The 17,403-nt window shown below is 38.2% G+C and overlaps 1 protein-coding gene across 2 annotated transcripts in view; it reads left to right on the top strand.

The window, feature by feature from the left end:
• Positions 1 to 282: 282 nt before the first annotated feature.
• LOC109080806 (exportin-5-like) overlaps positions 283 to 17,403 on the top strand; it is a 199,855-nt gene continuing 182,734 nt past the window's right edge. Inside the window, exons 1-4 of one of the 2 annotated variants that reach the window (XM_042768337.1) lie at positions 283 to 515; positions 1,339 to 1,460; positions 1,541 to 1,613; positions 1,708 to 1,845. In XM_042768337.1, coding sequence (XP_042624271.1) covers positions 414 to 515; positions 1,339 to 1,460; positions 1,541 to 1,613; positions 1,708 to 1,845 — 435 coding nt within the window. In that variant the 5' untranslated portion in view covers positions 283 to 413. The other variant, XM_042768338.1, reaches the window with a different exon arrangement.

The following is a 17,403-nucleotide window of genomic DNA, read 5'->3' as shown; positions in this document are numbered from 1 at the left end:
TTTTTTGTGTGAATTATATTTGAGACTAATCTGCTTCCATAGTTAATAGGTAGAGATGCCCTGACACCCAAGATGACTTATTAATCGATATCTAACTTAGTGATGATTTTTTTTTTTCATGTTATCTGCTTGTCTGCAACAACTTCACAAAAAGAGTACATTTTTTTAGAGCATAGTATAGGCGAATTGGGACACAGTTGGTATTGAGAAATGACTATGGAAAAAGAAAAACTACAATCCCCAGAGGTCACGTAACTTCCGCAATCTTGATTAAGGCGGTCCACAGACAGCTGAGACGCACCACGTTTTGTGTACTGCTCGCACATATATGCTGAGCTAGTGGTAAATTGTGCAGTACGTTTGACAGATCTACTGGTGTTTTACATTCCATCTGTAGGACGTGTTTAAAAGCTATGGCCGAACCGATACGTGCGTTGTGTGATGAGCTTATTAAGGCTGTGAATGTGATGATGGAGGCTGAATCAAGCCAAACATACCGCCTGGAGGCCCTTAAGGTGAATTGTCGTCTATTTTAAAATACGATTAAAAGGCTATTATGAATATAGTGATTCATAAATCCATATTATGGAGGTCCGTTATGACGAATGTTGTTTTGGCAACTCCCGTTAATCGGGCCTTCGTTTCATTCATGTTTTTCTTCTTCAATAATTCACACGCAAATCTTGCTCTTATTAAGTTTTAATGTTCTTGTTTGTTGCCTTATCATACCTTATCAATATCTATCAAGAATCATAACGAAGGTATATATACAGTCCCGTGTTGCATGCACATTTACATCCCTACAGATACAGAGTATTCGGTACAGTATGCACAATGACACAAACAGTGCCTGTTTACAGAAACTTGAGGTGAGGTGTGCCACACAAATAGCCCTCTTTTCGAGACTATTTAGCTGCACATATCTTAAGTATGGAGCCCCCCTTACTGTGAGAGAGAAAGAGAAAAAAACTAACATGTTCCCATGATTTTGTAATGTGTAAATAAAATATGTGCTGATTTAATACAACTGATGACTTTCTTCTTTCTCCTTTTAAAAACAAAAAAACAATGTTCATATAAAATTACATGTATTTATTTTTCTTATTGTAGTTAAGTCCAATATTTTTTTTCCATAATGTAAACTCTGTTGCATATGACTGTAGACCTACTAAGAATTTTGTTTACAAAACAACAATTTTTAAGAAAGATTTTTTTTTCTCTCTCTGCTGTTCTGATCAGTCACCGAACTAAGGCACATACTAAACCATGAATTTAATGTAATGATGCAGTCCTACTATATGCTATTAAATTCTTCAGTAGGTTTCCTTGTTGTTGTAGTTTATTGAAGAATTCAAAGAGAAAAGTCCCTTCTGTGTTGAATGTGGTCTTCAGTTAGCGGAGAAATCACAGACAGCAGTGGTCAGACACTTTGGGCTGCAGATACTGGAGCATGTAGTTAAGTAAGTGTTTCAAATCCTTTAGTGTGTGTACACCACAGTGAACGCTGAGCATTATGCTGAACACATTCTTTTATGTACAGGTTTAAGTGGAATGACATGGCACCACAAGAAAAGCTCCAGCTGAAAAACTGCACAATGGACCTATTGTCTAATGTAAGTATTTCGGAAGTGTGTCTTTGCTAAATCAACTTATTGCATGGTTTATGAAAATTGCTTACTCATATTATGGTTTAATGTCCTGTTTTAGGGTACACATCCAATTCTGCTAGAGGAATGTCATGTTAAGGATGCCCTCTCACGCATCGTAGTTGAGATGATCAAGAGAGAGTGGCCGCAGCACTGGCCTGACATGCTCAAGGAGATGGAGGCCCTGACTGCTATAGGGGTATCTCAAGATTTTTGGCTTACACAAAGGGTGATGTTGTAGGACAGGGGTCATAGATACTGCTCCTGAAGATATGCCTTCATGTCAGAGTTTAGTTACAGGGCTCCAGACTGCGACCAAAATTTGAGAGTGTGCGACTGAATTTTACATCCAGTCGCACATGTGTGACCAGTAAATTTGCCTCCCCCACCCTCCGTATTTTTTTTTATACATTAAACGTGGAAGGGGCACGTCAATGATCAATGAAATGAGCAATGAAATAATCAATGAGACGAGAGCGCACACGCATGCAAACAGACACACACACACACACACACACACACACATACTCATGAGACGCGAGCACACACTCTGTGAGGCGGCCAATGCGTGTGAGAAGAATAGGGAATGGCCACTGTAAGTGGCTAAAATGTGTGGAGGGGGAGGGGCCTAGAGATAATCTGTGGGAAGGAAACGGAGACAAATATCATCACAACCTGATATGTGCGTGCGTCTGAGCTATGAGCAAGCGAACTATTGATTCGTTCTTCCGACCTGCGGCTAGTGTACCAGTGCCAGAGTCTACAGTGTCACCGTCGGATGATGATGCAGAGTCAGAGGTTGGTATGGCGAAAAAAGCCCGCACTCACCATTTTCGAGAACACTGGTTGAAAAAATTCAGCTGGCGAAGTTACTATAAGCAATCGAACTATATGAATCGCGAGTACTGCAGCTACTATCCCAGACAGAGTCGCCCCTATATGGCTAGGGCTGGCCACGGCCACCACTGTATAAACTGTGGCCAACCCAGGATGATTTGCAGTGGGTACTATAAATTTAAATGGAGAATGTAAATTCACAATAGTTTAAGTGGGGGGAAAAAAAATTATAATTGGATATATAATTGCATATAATTATTATAACACGAAGAGTGACGTTTTTCTCCAAAAGTCAGCATAATTACAAATGTGATATTGATTTTATACAACAGTTCAATAAACAAGAAGTTACAGGGCTCCAAACTGCGACTAAAACAGTCGCATTTGCGACCATAAATATTAATTTGCGAGTGACGTTTTTGCTGAGGTCGCCAGTGGCGACTACCCGCCGAAAGCTCCTCAGGATTTAACAGCTAAAAAAGTTTTCTCAGGCGGATGATTGCTTCATTCTAGCAGCGCCCCGTCTGTGATAAAACGAACTCGGGCCGAAGGTTAATAGACACAACTAACACCGAGTGTGGACCTGCCGCGTGTACAACAGCTTTCAGCCGAGATCGGCCCATAGAGAAAAAGCCGTCTGTCAGCCAGAAGTGTTTTGTAGAGTCGGTGTGGCTCTGGTCCGTTATCTTCTCACCGATGGCGAGACTGAACTGACAGAGACGCATTTCAGCCAGAATCAGCCCGAGTGTTATTGCTATCTGGCTATATATTTACATGTTATAACTTAAAAATCTGAATGTAATGCCTTTTTTCCTAATTGTTTTGCGATCAAATATTTTGTTATGTTCACGTATTAAACTGAGAGATTGCACATCAAAGTTTTAGTGGAAAAAGAGAGTTTCAGACAGTCCTCATCTCTGCCGCACATCAGTGCTGACGCACACAGTCTGATAAACACAGCTCCGCTGTGCAGCGAGAGAGAAATGACGGAGACGTGAGAAGGGAAAGTGCAGAAAATACAGCGTCTATTTCGTGCACAACTTGAACAAACTAGAACAGGTAAAGCTGCCAGCTGTGTCGATATTGGCAATATCGTTAACAATTCTCGTTTATAATAATTACTAATATGGCTTCTTCTAAACAAGATCTTGGTCTGTGTTCTTTTAATGCGTGAACTTCATTATTTGAAGTGCAACTGCCGTGCAGTAATCGCAAAAAGCTCTGTGTTTTGTAACTTTTTAATAAAAAGTACCAGCTTTAAAATTATTCCGAATTCATAACGAAATTCAAACAATACAGTTTTGGCGCTCCTTAATGCCTCAGTTCAAGGGCAAGTGAACCCATTTAATCTTTCTCTTTACTAATATAGTAGTGAACATGAATTAACATCGAAAGATAGTCTATTTTATAAGAGATCCTACAGTACAACTTACTGAAATGTCTCATGTAGGAGGAGCCCAAACTACACTCAGTGGCCAAGTGATGCTTATGCTCCATGATACTGGTACAGATTCTGTGTAATGAACAATTCTTTGTGACTGTAGATTTCAAGCTGGAAAAGACATTTAGTTCCCACTTTAAGTGCACCTTAGTTCCCAGGTCATCTACAAGATGGATTAAAATGCTGATAAGGTCAAGAAAAGATGAGACATAAACACATGACAGTATGATTGAAATGTTGAAATGTAAATAAATATATAAATAATAATCGTAAAATAAATAAAACACGTTTATTCTGTGGCACCTAAAAAAATGATCTCCTAAGTTTTTTTTTCTTATAGGAGCCAATGGCTCTTTACTCAAATTTTTTGTTTGGAGCCCTGAGTTAATATCAAGAGACTTATGTTTTAGACAACATATTCCCTGATTTTGCTCTATTTCTAAAAACAAAAATCATTCCAAAAACAGCCACAGTTTTGCGTCTCTGAGCAACATGATAGTGTTTCGTTCCTAAATTAATCAACTGTTTAAATGATTCGGTTCAATCGCAATGACTCACTTATTAACAATGACTCGCTGCCACCTACTGGCGGTTTTAATTTCACATTTAAGGTACCTTTTCATTTTTTAAATAATTTCAAACATCAGTTTTCAATGTTTTATGTTAAAATAACTAAACATTATTTATTAATTTGTAACTGCAGGTTAAAGTATTCCATGTCCCACAGAGCAGCATTAAACAGTGTATAAAAACATCTAAATGCCACTTCAAATGCAGCTTCTATTTTCTCTGCATTGCAAAGATCAATTTTATTGATACTGATTGCATTTGCTTGGTAACAGCCCAAATCCAAGTATTTGACCTAAAAGATGGTGCACACTTTTAGAAAAAATGGCATAAAGATAAAAATAATAAATTCAGGAGTCAGCTGTCAGCACAATTAGAAATAAGATATCAGCACAATAACACACTCAGCAAAATATTGTCTATTTATCGTTATCGATAAAATCCCAGAAATATAATTTTTTGTCAATATTGCAAACTCTTTTTTTCTTTTATTTTGGTGTGCCACCCCAAGATTTACTGTGGCCCTCATCTGGCCACCCCTATTAAAATTTTCTGGGGGCGCCACTGACCCCAGAACTGCGGTGAACACAAAGTTTGCCGATAGTACAGGCACTTCGCAGTTTAAACACAATACACAAATTAAACACAATCTCAGTTTAAAGCATCGAGTATGCCGTGACATGTTTATAAATCAAAAAGCAATGCCATTGCCGGTTGCTTTTAGAAGACAAATGACTGTCAATCAGAGCACAGATGAGGCAGAGATGATGTTGAAATTTAACACGGCCTACTTCGTTGCTAAAGAGGAACTACCCTTCACCAAATACAAAAGCCAGCTCGACCTTCAAAGGAAGAATGGCTTAAAACTTGCAGAAAGTGCAGAATAAAATGTGATACTGAATTTAAAACAGCACATTGTAATTTCTGCATCTATTATTAAAGTATTTATTAGTAATACAGTGGAAATTAGTAGATTTGGTTAGCATTTTGATTTACGGTGTGCGCCCCTAAATTTTCTGGTTGTGCCCCTAAAATTTTCAGTTGGGGGCCACTGTGCTCCTAGTGAAAAAAGTTAGTCTGGAGCCCTGAGTTACAATGCTTCTCTTAAAGATGGGCCACCATGACCAAAATATTTATTTCACATTAACAGTATATATCACAGTGTATTTGTTCTTGTTGTTTTTGGTTATTAAATACAAACAATAGTACAAATACTATAAAGTACCAGCCAGTGTTTTAATTTATACAGATACAGTATGTAAAAAAAATGTTGCTTAGTCTTCACTGTATGAATTAACCACTGATACTTATATCCCTAAGATACTAAGGTTATTCAGTCAAGAGCAGTGAGTGATTCTCTTTTTCTCTTGTTTGATTAACTTTAAGGACATTGACAACAAAAGGAATTATAGGCTGCTGTCACTTTAAGACCTATTTATGCAAAGATTCAATATATTGACATATTGCTTTCAGTTTCTTTCCCTAATTTTTACTCAACTAAAGACATAAATGTCTGTGTACGTGAATAATTGCCAAGATGGACATTTTGATATAGTTATGAGTATTTGACCATTCAACCACAATAAGCTGCTAAAGTAAAAATAAGTTGCTTTATTTGTATAGCACTATATACAATACTGATTGTGTCAAAGCAGCTTTACAGTTTGTCAATAATGCAAGAAGAGAATAACAAAGAGTCATTTTTCCAGCTAAAGTCAGTTCTTTGATGATTCAGTGATGTCATCATCCAGTTCAGGGGTCTCATTTATAAACGTTGCGTATGCACAAAATGGGCATAGAAACATGCGTATGCAATTCTCCACACACATATCGTGATTTATAAAAAATAAACTTGCCGTAAATATGAACATTCTAGAATCAGAATCAGAAAGAGCTTTATTGCCAAGTATGCTTACGCATACAAGGAATTTGTTTTAGTGACATAAGCTTCCAGTACACAGAGACAACAACAACAAAAAACAAAAAAAAACAACTTGCAAATAAATAAATTGTATGAACAGTTGTGCTATAGATGACAATGGATTAGAATAGAGTGAGATGCAGAGATGTACTTGGATGGAGGGGTAACAAATAAATATAAGAAGAAAAAAATATAAGAATATTGCACGTTTTTTGCATAAGTGGGGAACATTTAACTGTTCATGAGGTAGATTGCCTGGGGGAAGAAACTGTTCTTGTGCCTGACAGTCCTGGTAATTGCGGCTCTGAAGCGCCGGCCAGATGGCAAAAGTTCAAAAAGGGGGTAACTTGGATGAGAGGGATCCAGAGTGATTTTCTGAGCCCTTTTCCTCACTCTGGATGGATACAGTTATTGAAGGGTGGGCAGGGGAGCACCAATAATTCTTTCAGCAGTCCAAACCATTCTCTGTAGTCTTCTGATGTCTGATTTTGTAGCTGAACCAAACCAGACAGTTATTGAAGTGCACAGGACAGACTCAATGATCGCTGAGTAGAACTGTTTCAGCAGCTCCTGTGGCAGGTTAAACTTCCTCAGCTGGCGAAGGAAGTACAACCTTTGTTGGGCCTTTTTAACAATGGAATCAATGTGATTGTCCCACTTCAGGTCCTGAGAGATGGTGGTTCCCAGGAATCTGAATGACTCCACTGCAGCCACAGTGCTGTTCATGATGGTAAGTGGGGGGAGTGCAGGGGGGTTTCTCCTGAAGTCCACAATCATCTCCACTGTTTTAAGAGTGTTCAGCTCCAGGTTGTTAAGACTGCACCAGACAGCCAGCTGCTCAACCTCTTGTCTGTAAGCAGACTCGTCACCGTCCTGAATGAGGCCGATGACTGTAGTGTCGTCTGCAAACTTCAGGAGCTTGACAGAGGGGTCTTTGGAGGTGCAGTCGTTGGTGTAGAGGGAGAAGAGCAGTGGAGAGAGAACACATCCCTGAGGGGCACCAGTGTTGGTGGAGCAGCTGTTTGACATGAATTTCCCCAATCTCACTAGCTGTCAGAAAGCTGGAGATCCACTGACAGATAGAGCTAGGAACAGAGAGCTGGGTCAGTTTGGTCTGGAATGCTGTTGGGATGATGGTGTTGAAAGCCGAACTAAAGTCCACAAACAGGATCCCTGTTTTGTCCAGATGTTGCAGGATGAAATGCAATCCCATGTTGATTGCATCATCCACGGACCTGTTTGCTCAGTAAGCAAACTGCAGGGGGTCCAGTAAGGGTCCAGTGATGTCCTTCAGATAAGCCAGAACCAGTTTTTCAAATGACTTCATGAGGACAGACGTTGGAGCCACAGGTCTGTAGTCGTTAAGTCCTGTTATCTTGGGTTTCTTTGGAAGGGGGATGATGGTGGAGCGTTTGAAGCAGGACGGCACTTCACACAACTCCAGAGATCTGTTGAAGATCTGTGAAAAGATGGGTGCCAATTGGTCAGCACAGGTTCTCAGACAGGCTGGTGTAACACCATCTGGGCCTGGTGCTTTTCTTCTTTTGTTCTTCCTGAAGACCTGGCGCACATCGTTTTCACTGATTTGAAGAGCAGGAGGTGTGGAGAGGGGGATTGCAGGAGGTGTTAACGGTTGTGTAGAGAGATGATCAGAATGGATGTGGGGTGTTTCAAATCTACAATAAAACTCATTCAGGTCGTTAGCAAATCGTTGATTAGCCTCAGTGCAGGGGTATGGTGTCTTGTAGTTGGTAATGGCTCTCAGTCCTTTCCATACTGAAGTTGAGTCGTTGGAAGTAAACTGGTCTTCCAACTTTTTAGAGTAGGTCCTTTTAGCCACTCTAATCTCTTTGTTCAGTGTGTTTCTGGCCTGATTATACAAGACTCTGTCCCCATTTCTGTAGGCATCCTCTTTGGCCTGACGAAGATGTCTGAGTTTTGCTGTAAACCATGGCTTATCGTTGTTGAATGTTAAATAAGTCCTGGTAGGAATGCATATATCCTCACAGAAACTAATATAGGATGTTACGGTCTCTGTGAGTTCGTCCAGATCGGTGGTAGCAGCTTCAAAAACACTCCAATCAGTGAGGTCAAAACAAGCTTGTAAATCCTGCTCTGTTTCGTTGGTCCATCTCTTTAAAGTCTTTACTACAGGTTTAGCAGATTTAAAGTTTTGCCTGTAGGTTGGTATAAGATGAACCAGACAGTGATCAGACAGTCCCAAAGCTGCTCGTGGAACGGAGTGATATGCATCATTTATTGTGGTTTGTAACAGTGATCCAATATATTACTGTCTCTGGAGGGACATGTAACATGCTGTCTGTATTTTGGCAGTTCACGGGAGAGATTGACTTTATTAAAGTCCCCAAGAATGATTAAAACAGAGTCTGGGTGTTGTTGTTTTGTCTCTGTGATCTGATCAGCGAGTTTCTGTAAAGCCAGGCTTATGTGCGCTTGCGGAGGGATGTAAACGCTCACCAGAATGAAAGAGTGAAACTTCGTGGCGAATAGAATGGCTTGCAGTTGACAAAAAACACTTCTAGATCTGAGCAGCACATCTTCTTTAACACAGTTACATCTGTGCACCACCGTTCATTGATATAAAAGCATGTCCTGCCGCCGCGCGATTTCCCCGTTGATTCTGCGTCGCGATCCGCACTATACAGCTGAAAGCCCGGCAGATGGAGCGCGCTATCCGGTATGGCGTCATTGAGCCAGGTTTCCGTGAAACACAGAGCAGCAGAGTGTGATAAATCCTTATTTGTCCGGGAAAGCAGAAGGATTTCGTCCGTTTTGTTGGGTAGAGAGTGGAGATTTGCCAGATGGATGCTAGGCGTGAGAAAAGTAATTAAGTAAACAGCGATTTTAAACTCTGTTTTCATGTCGATATACACATACACATCCATCGCATTAATGGAGATAAACACTGAAATTACATAATTAAAAAAAAAAAAAAAACGTAATTACATAATTTTATTAACAATAGGCTAAATAATTTTCCTGTGGTAGCCTATGCTATGTTTTAATGACAGCGAGGAGTGCTATAGGTGCACAATAATTCATCTTTAAACTAAACTACAGATCACATGTTATGAGAAATATTTTAGCGAGAACAATGATCAATGATGCCCACTTACTTCGATATTATGCTGGACACTGCTGGATTCAGTGGTCGACCGGTCCATTGTCCGGTATAGGACCAAAGATAATAGCTTACTGTACAACTGCAGCTGCACGGAGGTGTTGATGTCATGTGAAGGCAATTCAACAACATAATAAAAAATACCACTATATTTGAAGGATATAACTAGGAGAAAATGGTAAGATTTCCTCGTTTCCTTTTTAAAAAACTTTGTCAGTGACCAGCTGAATCAGACAATTGTAATTACACTGCAATAAATATGGGCCTATCTGTTTCCACTTAAAATAGCTAAAAGATGTTCACCAGCAAAACTGCATACATTTAATTGATTTGAATTGTTTAAAACAATTGAAAAACTACTATTTGGCCAGTGTAAAAGAATGAGATCAGCTCTATTCTAAAATATATCTGAGAACAACTTTAAACCATTTTGTTTTTATGGATATTTTCATATATTTATTATAAAGCATAACAAGGATACTGGATCATTTTTAGCAATAAAAAATGTATTTGTATGGCACAAATGTCATTATAGTCCCCATCTCATATTTCCTTAATGTCTTGGTGATAAATATGGTGTCACATGCATGGGAATATGCATGGAAATTATATGCAGATGAGGTTATGCATAGCTCCATATATGGTGATTTCGGGGAGGAGACGAGGTGGAGATGCACGTTCGCACAATCTTCCCCTGACTGGGATTTATAAAGGTATTTTTGCACAGGTTCTGGCTTATGGTTTTTTAAATCTGAAAACTTTTGTGCGTACGCAAAATCTAGCTTTTGTGCCTACAAACAATTCAAGTACCAAATAAATACAGAAAATTACAAAAGAGACCCCAGGTCTTTTCCAATAGTGTCTGTGCAATCAGTCAGTCAAGCGTCCCCAACTAAGCAAGCCAAAAGCAACAGTGGCAAGGAACCAAAACTCCATCCATGACAGAAATTGAGAAAAAACCTTGGGAGAAACCAGGCTCAGTCGGGGGCTCAGTTCTCCTCTAGCCAGACGAAACCAGCAACACAGGTGCAGAGGACTTGTCTGGTTCTTGTGGTCTTGTGCCGATGGACGTCGAGGTGATGAGGCCTTCACAGGGGATCTGTCTCTGGGGCGCATCTGGTTGACATGGTCTCCGCTGACAATCAGGGCTGTAGAAGTTGTCTCTAGGTGCTGATCCACTGGTTTAGATATGGACCGGATCTGGGTGACTGAATCTGTATGGCTACGATGACCTAGGAATAAGAATGAAACAGACTAATATTGGCATAGATGACATTCTTCTATGTATCAATATAACGAGTACATTAGGTGTTATGGGAAGTGTTCCCGGTTCTGGTTGAACTAATTAATGCAACCTAATAATCCTTTAATGGATTTGAATTATAGAAATGTGATGGTGTGTTATGTGTATGCCAGGTTAAAGGGATGTGTCTTTAAGTTAGGTTTAAACTGACAAAGCGAGTCTTCCTCCAGAACAACGTTAGGTAGGTTGTTCCAGAGGTAGGCCGCTAAATAGGAAAAGGATCTACTGACCGCAGTTGATTTTGATATTCTCTGTATTATCACATGGCCAGAGTTTTGACATTGCAGTGGACATGAAGGTCTATAATGTGATAAGTACTGAGGAGCTAAACCATTCAGGGCTTTATAAGTTATTTTAAGATACGGTTTTAAAATGTATACAATGTTTAATCCTTAACTGTCACCATCCCGTCAGTGGATAAAAATCATCTTGTGAAAACCATTGATAAATCGGACATTGCATTACCATGGAAATGGTACTTCAAAATCTTTCAGCGGTCTTCTACCCCTTAGCGGGGGTGTCATATTACAAAATGTTTTATGATCTTTAAAATCAAAACTTTTTATAATCTTGATAAAATACATATCATTGGATAGGTTTGAGTCTCAACATTCCATATTTGGTGGTATTTAGTGATAGATATAATATTGAGAGAGAAATGTATACATTTGTGACAGAAAAATTTATAAAAAATAAACTCCGGGTTAAGTTTGGGTGTCACCCGGTGCTTTTGTTGGTATAATGCCTACACAAAATTGCATAGGAACCTCAAATTCTTTTTATATCAACTTCAGATTTGGAACACAACATATTTAGTCATATGGCTTTAATTTAATAGCAATTTTGGATTAAAAACTATTTTGTAAAATATTTTTATATATAAAATAATAAAAAATAGTACAGAACATCTTTTTACAGTAAGTTTAAACTTCTATAACTATTTTATACTTTCCTTTATTGAAATGAATGAAAAGAGACCAACCTTAGGTCTGTATTTAAAAGTGTTCATGAACTATAACAATTTAAGTTTGGATAGTGCACTTTCACATCTGTTAAAAAATGGAGGGTGACATTAAACAGTAAAGAGGTTTAATAGGGAGCCAGTGCAATGTTGACAGAACCGGGCTAATACGGTCATACTTCCTCGTTCTAGTAAGAACTTTAGCTGCCGAATTTCTGACTAGCTGGAGTTTGTTTATTAAGCATGCAGAACAACCATCTAACCTTGAAGTCATGAATGCATGAATTAACATTCCTGCATATGACATTGAGAGCATAGGTCATAATTTTGATTTATTTTAAAGTATAGAAAAATGCGGTTTTTCAAATTCTAGAAACGTGGCTTTCAAAGGTAGGATTGCTATCAAATAGCAAATAGCATTCCAATAGTTTTGCAAATTATGATTTATCAGGCCACAAAGAAATATAGAGCTGAGTATCATCAGCATAACAGTGAAGCTAACACCAAGTTTCCTGATGATATCTCCCAAGGGTGACATGTAAAGCACGAAAAGCAGCGTTCCTAGTACTGAGCCTTGTGGTGCTACATACTGCACTTGTGATCGATGTGATACCTCATCATTCACTGCAACAAATTGATGTTGGTCTGATAAGTATGATTAGAAAAACACCAAAACAAAACCACAAAATCACAGTTTTTCCCCTGTCAAAAAAGTTCTTCTTCGGTTGTGGCTGACCGACATGGTCATCCACACACAGCAAAGAGTACCCTAGTACCCACATGATCCTCAAGCCCAATATTGACAATAAATGTTACATTTAAAATAAATACAATAAGAAACAGAAATACAATAAGAAACAATTTGTGATTTTTTTTTCTAATCCTATTTATTCATGAAAAAAACGATCACTGTCAGGCTAGATAATAAAAGAAAGCGATTACAACTTATTTTACATGTAAACATCATCGATACCAAATTATATTTGAAATGTCAAAGGTATCACAATTTTATCTATTTACAAATTATGCAATTATCAGACACAGATATTACCTGTCACCCTCACTGTCATCCTTTCGTGCCCTCTTTGGAAAAAGCTGTGATTTTTCCACGACTGGCTTTCATAGTTTAGATAGATAGATAAAAATAGATAAAATCCTTTGTTGATAAACCTGATAATTATTTTAGTATAATCATATCAATTAAAAAGCAGCATTAAAAACGTAGCGTTAAAAGGTGTAGCCTAATAGTGTAATTTTTACCATATATAATTTAATACAATTAGCAGCTAGCTAGCAACAGCTGGCTTTGTGCTTTGATCTAGTTTCATCTCACTCCAGTCTGACTTTAAACTAAATGATTTTAATTTACCAGTGGTGGACGAAGTACACAAATCAAGTACTTGAGTAAAAGTATAGATACGTATAATAAATTAATACTCCAGTAAAAGTAAAAGTACTCCTTTTTCAATTTTACTCGAGTGAAAGTACAAAAGTACTTGATTTTTTATGTACTTAAGTAAAAAAGTACTGATAGATAGAGTTATTTTGCAATTTTATATAGGCTGGTTACTTAATTTTATATTAGCACATATTTTTTTTTATAATCCTACTGCTCAAAATACCTGGAATTTTCTCAAAACAACCACTACATGGAGTCAAGATATATTTTTGTTGTTGATATGGACTACGCTGACGAGTGATGTAGTAATGTTCACTGTGAAGCTTACACTGCGATGTACCTGAGAGAAAACAGATTTGTGACCCTGGACCACAAAACCATAAGGGTCAATTTTTTTAAATTGAGATTTAGGCATCATCTGAAAGCTGATTAAATAAGCTTTCCATTGATGTTTTGTTTGTTAGGAAAGGATGATATCTGTCTGAGATACAACTATTGGAAAATCTGGAATCTGAGGGTGCAAAAAAATATAAACACTGAGAAAATCACCTTTAAACTTGTCTAAATGAATTCTTAGCAATGCATATTACTAATAAAAAAATAAGTTTTTATATATTTACAGTAGGAAATTTAGAAAATATCTTCATGGAACATGATCTTTACTTAATATCTTAATTATTTTTGCCATAAAAGAAAAAATTAATCATTTTGACACATACAATGTATTTTTGGCTATTGCTACAAATATACCCCAGCAACTTCAGACTGCTTTTGTGCTCCAGGGTCACATTTGATCATCAGATTTTCACCAGTAAGAAAAAAAGTGTTTTAAAATTTGTTGTTTTGCAGAACCATCACAGTTATATATGACATGAGAATAAGGCCTGAAGTTAGGAAGAACATTTTCTCAAACCTTGTCTGTGGTGTAAAAACACCCCTTGTCAAATACTCCCAGAGGGCATCACTTCCCACTTTGATAATTACTGTAGTTACCATGTTCTGAACATCACAGCCTTTCTTTTTCCCCCAGATATAATATATCTAGGTGTTTGAATAAAAATATTTGGACTTTATTTTAAAAAATAACCTCAACTTAGCACCAGCAAGCTTGTTAGCTAGACAGTTAGCATCAGCTACCAATATTTACTTATTTTCAGTATGGTTATGAATAAACATTCATATCTGTCTACTTGGGTGGTTAATTCAAACAATATAAACGTTTATACTGTTGATAAACAATATAAAACAGACGTCACATAGGGATAAATGCGTAACATTTTAATACAACTGTTAATGTTATGGCAGCGGGAATTTGATCGTGCATTAGTTATTTTATTTAATCTGTGTTAATTTAATGTTTTGTTTTGTTTTACCTAAGAGGCACAGATGCTGATGTGTTTGCATTCAAGCATTTCAGTGGGCTTAAATAGATCACCCTTTAGAGAAGCTTTAGTTCACAAACAACTGACAATTTTGACCTAAATATGATTTTCAGTTACAATAATAAATATAAAAATTCGACATTAGTAACTTACTTTTAGCAGCATCAGTAGCGCGCGCTCACAAGATCTCCCGGTTGTGAATTGAGTTCACTAGAGACTCGCACTAAACGGTTCATTTGAATCAGTGAGTTGTAGACACGAGAACAGCTGCAATCAGATCATTCTAATTCGTGAATGAATCGTTTGGTGCGATTTGCGCGAACCGATTTAAAAGGTTCATTGAAAAGAATCAGTTCGTTCTTGAATCAGACACCGCTTCTGGGTCCAGAGCACGTGATATATTATAAGGAGTAACGATATGTTTTATGAAATGTAGTGAAGTAAAAAGTACGATCTTATGCTTTGGAATGTAGTGAAGTAAAAGTAAAAGTTACTTAAAATAAAACTACTCCAGTAAAGTACAGATACTTGAAAAATGTACTTAAGTACAGTAACGAAGTAAAGCTACTCCGTTACTGTCCACCACTGTAATTTACTACACATTGGCAGAGGCCTATACATACTGTGGATTATTAAGGCTAAATTTTACTAAACACTCTTGCTAAATGGGGTAAGCACACTTACTTTCTCATTTCAGATGTGTATGTTCTTCTAAGAAGTAATGATGTGTTATACACCGATTCAGACACTGACGGGCAGACCGATCGCTTTAACCAGTCATTATAATAAATCGGCTCAAAGGAGTCATTAGGTCGCGAATCGGACTTTAGCGGACGTGTTGTGTGGGAATCCTGGCTGTTCGGACATCGCGAAAGATTTGTCAACACACACACACACAAAAACACTTCATAACTGGATAGAATTTTTTTTTTTTTTTTTTTGCGTTTATTTAAAGTTATGTCAGCTGCATGTGCGGAATGCTTGTCACAAGTTGTAAGAGAAGATAAGGATTTTTTTTTTTTTTTTTTTGACTGCAATTCACACCCAGCGGTAATTCAGCAAAAATATTCTCCGAATGCACCACGTGAAACATGGATTCGGTCTTCCGAACTTTAGGATCAGTTGATTTTGATGCGAGGGATAAAGCAAAGACAGAACTGAAGACAGAGGGCTCTATCATACACCTGGCGCAATGCGACGCAAGGCGCAGCGCAAGTGTGTTTGCTAGTTTCAGTCCGGCGCCATTCGCATTTTCCCGTCTAGCGCCATGTCGTTTAATTAGCAAATGCATTTGCGCCCATTTGTGCGCCCATGGGCCTGCTAGTCTAAAAAAGAGGTGTGTTCAGGCGCATTGCTATTTTAAAGACCTGAAAATAGACTGCGCCATAGACCAACTCAAACCTGGTCTAAAGTCTGTCGCAATGTTTTTTCTTTGTTATTTAAAGAGCGTGTTAGTATTAAACACAGGGACGCACTGCAGCACACAAACATGTCAAATATTAAAAATTAAAGGATTGCGATGCATAAGAATTTTTTGTAGGCTAATTAAATATAAAAATGCCTACATCTCATAATGGATAGTCATCGCATGTATCAGAATTAGGCTATCTATTTGCTCGCACACGAGCAGCTCCGTTTCAACTCTGAGACGCGTTCTGTCTTTGCGCTTTCCAAATTCCGCCGTGTAAATAGCTAATCCGTCATGGCACGAGCGCAACTGGCTCTGCGTTGGAAGATGGGACTCTGATTAGTTTATTGCACGTTACGCCCAAAAAACACCCATTACTCGTTAAGAGAATAGGGACAACCCGTTTAGACCATGCGCCTGGGCGCGCCAACAGTTTTTCCATCGTTAAACTAGCAAAAGTGGATTGGGACACGCCCTGAGTGCACCTGCGCCGTGCGTTTTACACTTTGCGTTTAGATCGTTAAAATAGGGGCCAGAGAGTGCCCGCGCGGGGTTGAAGCGCCGTGCTCGTTCTCTCCGTCACTTCGTCTGTAGCCTGCTTCACTCACAAAACCCAATTACAGATCAAATAAGGCTTTGGCGGGACAAAAAATCGTTTTGGCGGCCGCCAAAAAATTTTCAATGTAGGAAAAACCCTGCAATTGCCAAGATAACTTTCTAGTCTATTTAACAGAATGTTGTGGTTGATAGTGTTGAACACAGTGCTAAGATCCAATAGCGCTAATAGAGAGATACAACCATGACTGGATGATAAGAGCAGGTCATTTGTAACTCAGATGAGAGCAGTACTATGTCTCAGTACTATGATACGGTCTAAATCCTGACCGGAAATCCTCACAGATACAATTCTCTAAGAGGATACTGCCTTTTCTAGTATTTTTGACCAAAAAGGGAGATTTGAGATTGGTCTGTAATTAACTAACTTTTTAGATCTATTTATTTATTTTTTTAAATGAGAGGCTTAATAGCAGCAAGTTTTAAAGTTTCTGGAAGATATACTAATGACCATGACAAATTAATAATATTAAGAAGAGGAGCTACGACTTCTGGAAGCATCTCTTTTAGTAGCTTAGATGGTATAGGGTCTAACATACTTGTTGGTTTAGATGATTTAAAAGGGTGGCTTAGTTTTTTTTTTGTTTTTTTTTTCCTCTAGGCTTGATTGTGTTTATGGGGTGCAGTCTAATGTGTTACTTGTGACTGTCCCATTGACTACCTAGTAAATTACACTGTCAAGGTCCAGAAAAGTATGAAAGACATCGTCAGAATAGTCCATCTGTCATCAGTGGTTCAACCGGAACATTATGAAGCGAGGCATTTGTTGCATCCAGTGGGG

The sequence above is a fragment of the Cyprinus carpio genome, chromosome A13 (genome assembly GCF_018340385.1).
Source record: "Cyprinus carpio isolate SPL01 chromosome A13, ASM1834038v1, whole genome shotgun sequence".
In the NCBI taxonomy this organism is placed as follows: Eukaryota; Metazoa; Chordata; class Actinopteri; order Cypriniformes; family Cyprinidae; genus Cyprinus; species Cyprinus carpio.
Note: the sequence above shows the minus strand (reverse complement) of the source record. Positions and strands in the feature narration are given on the sequence as shown.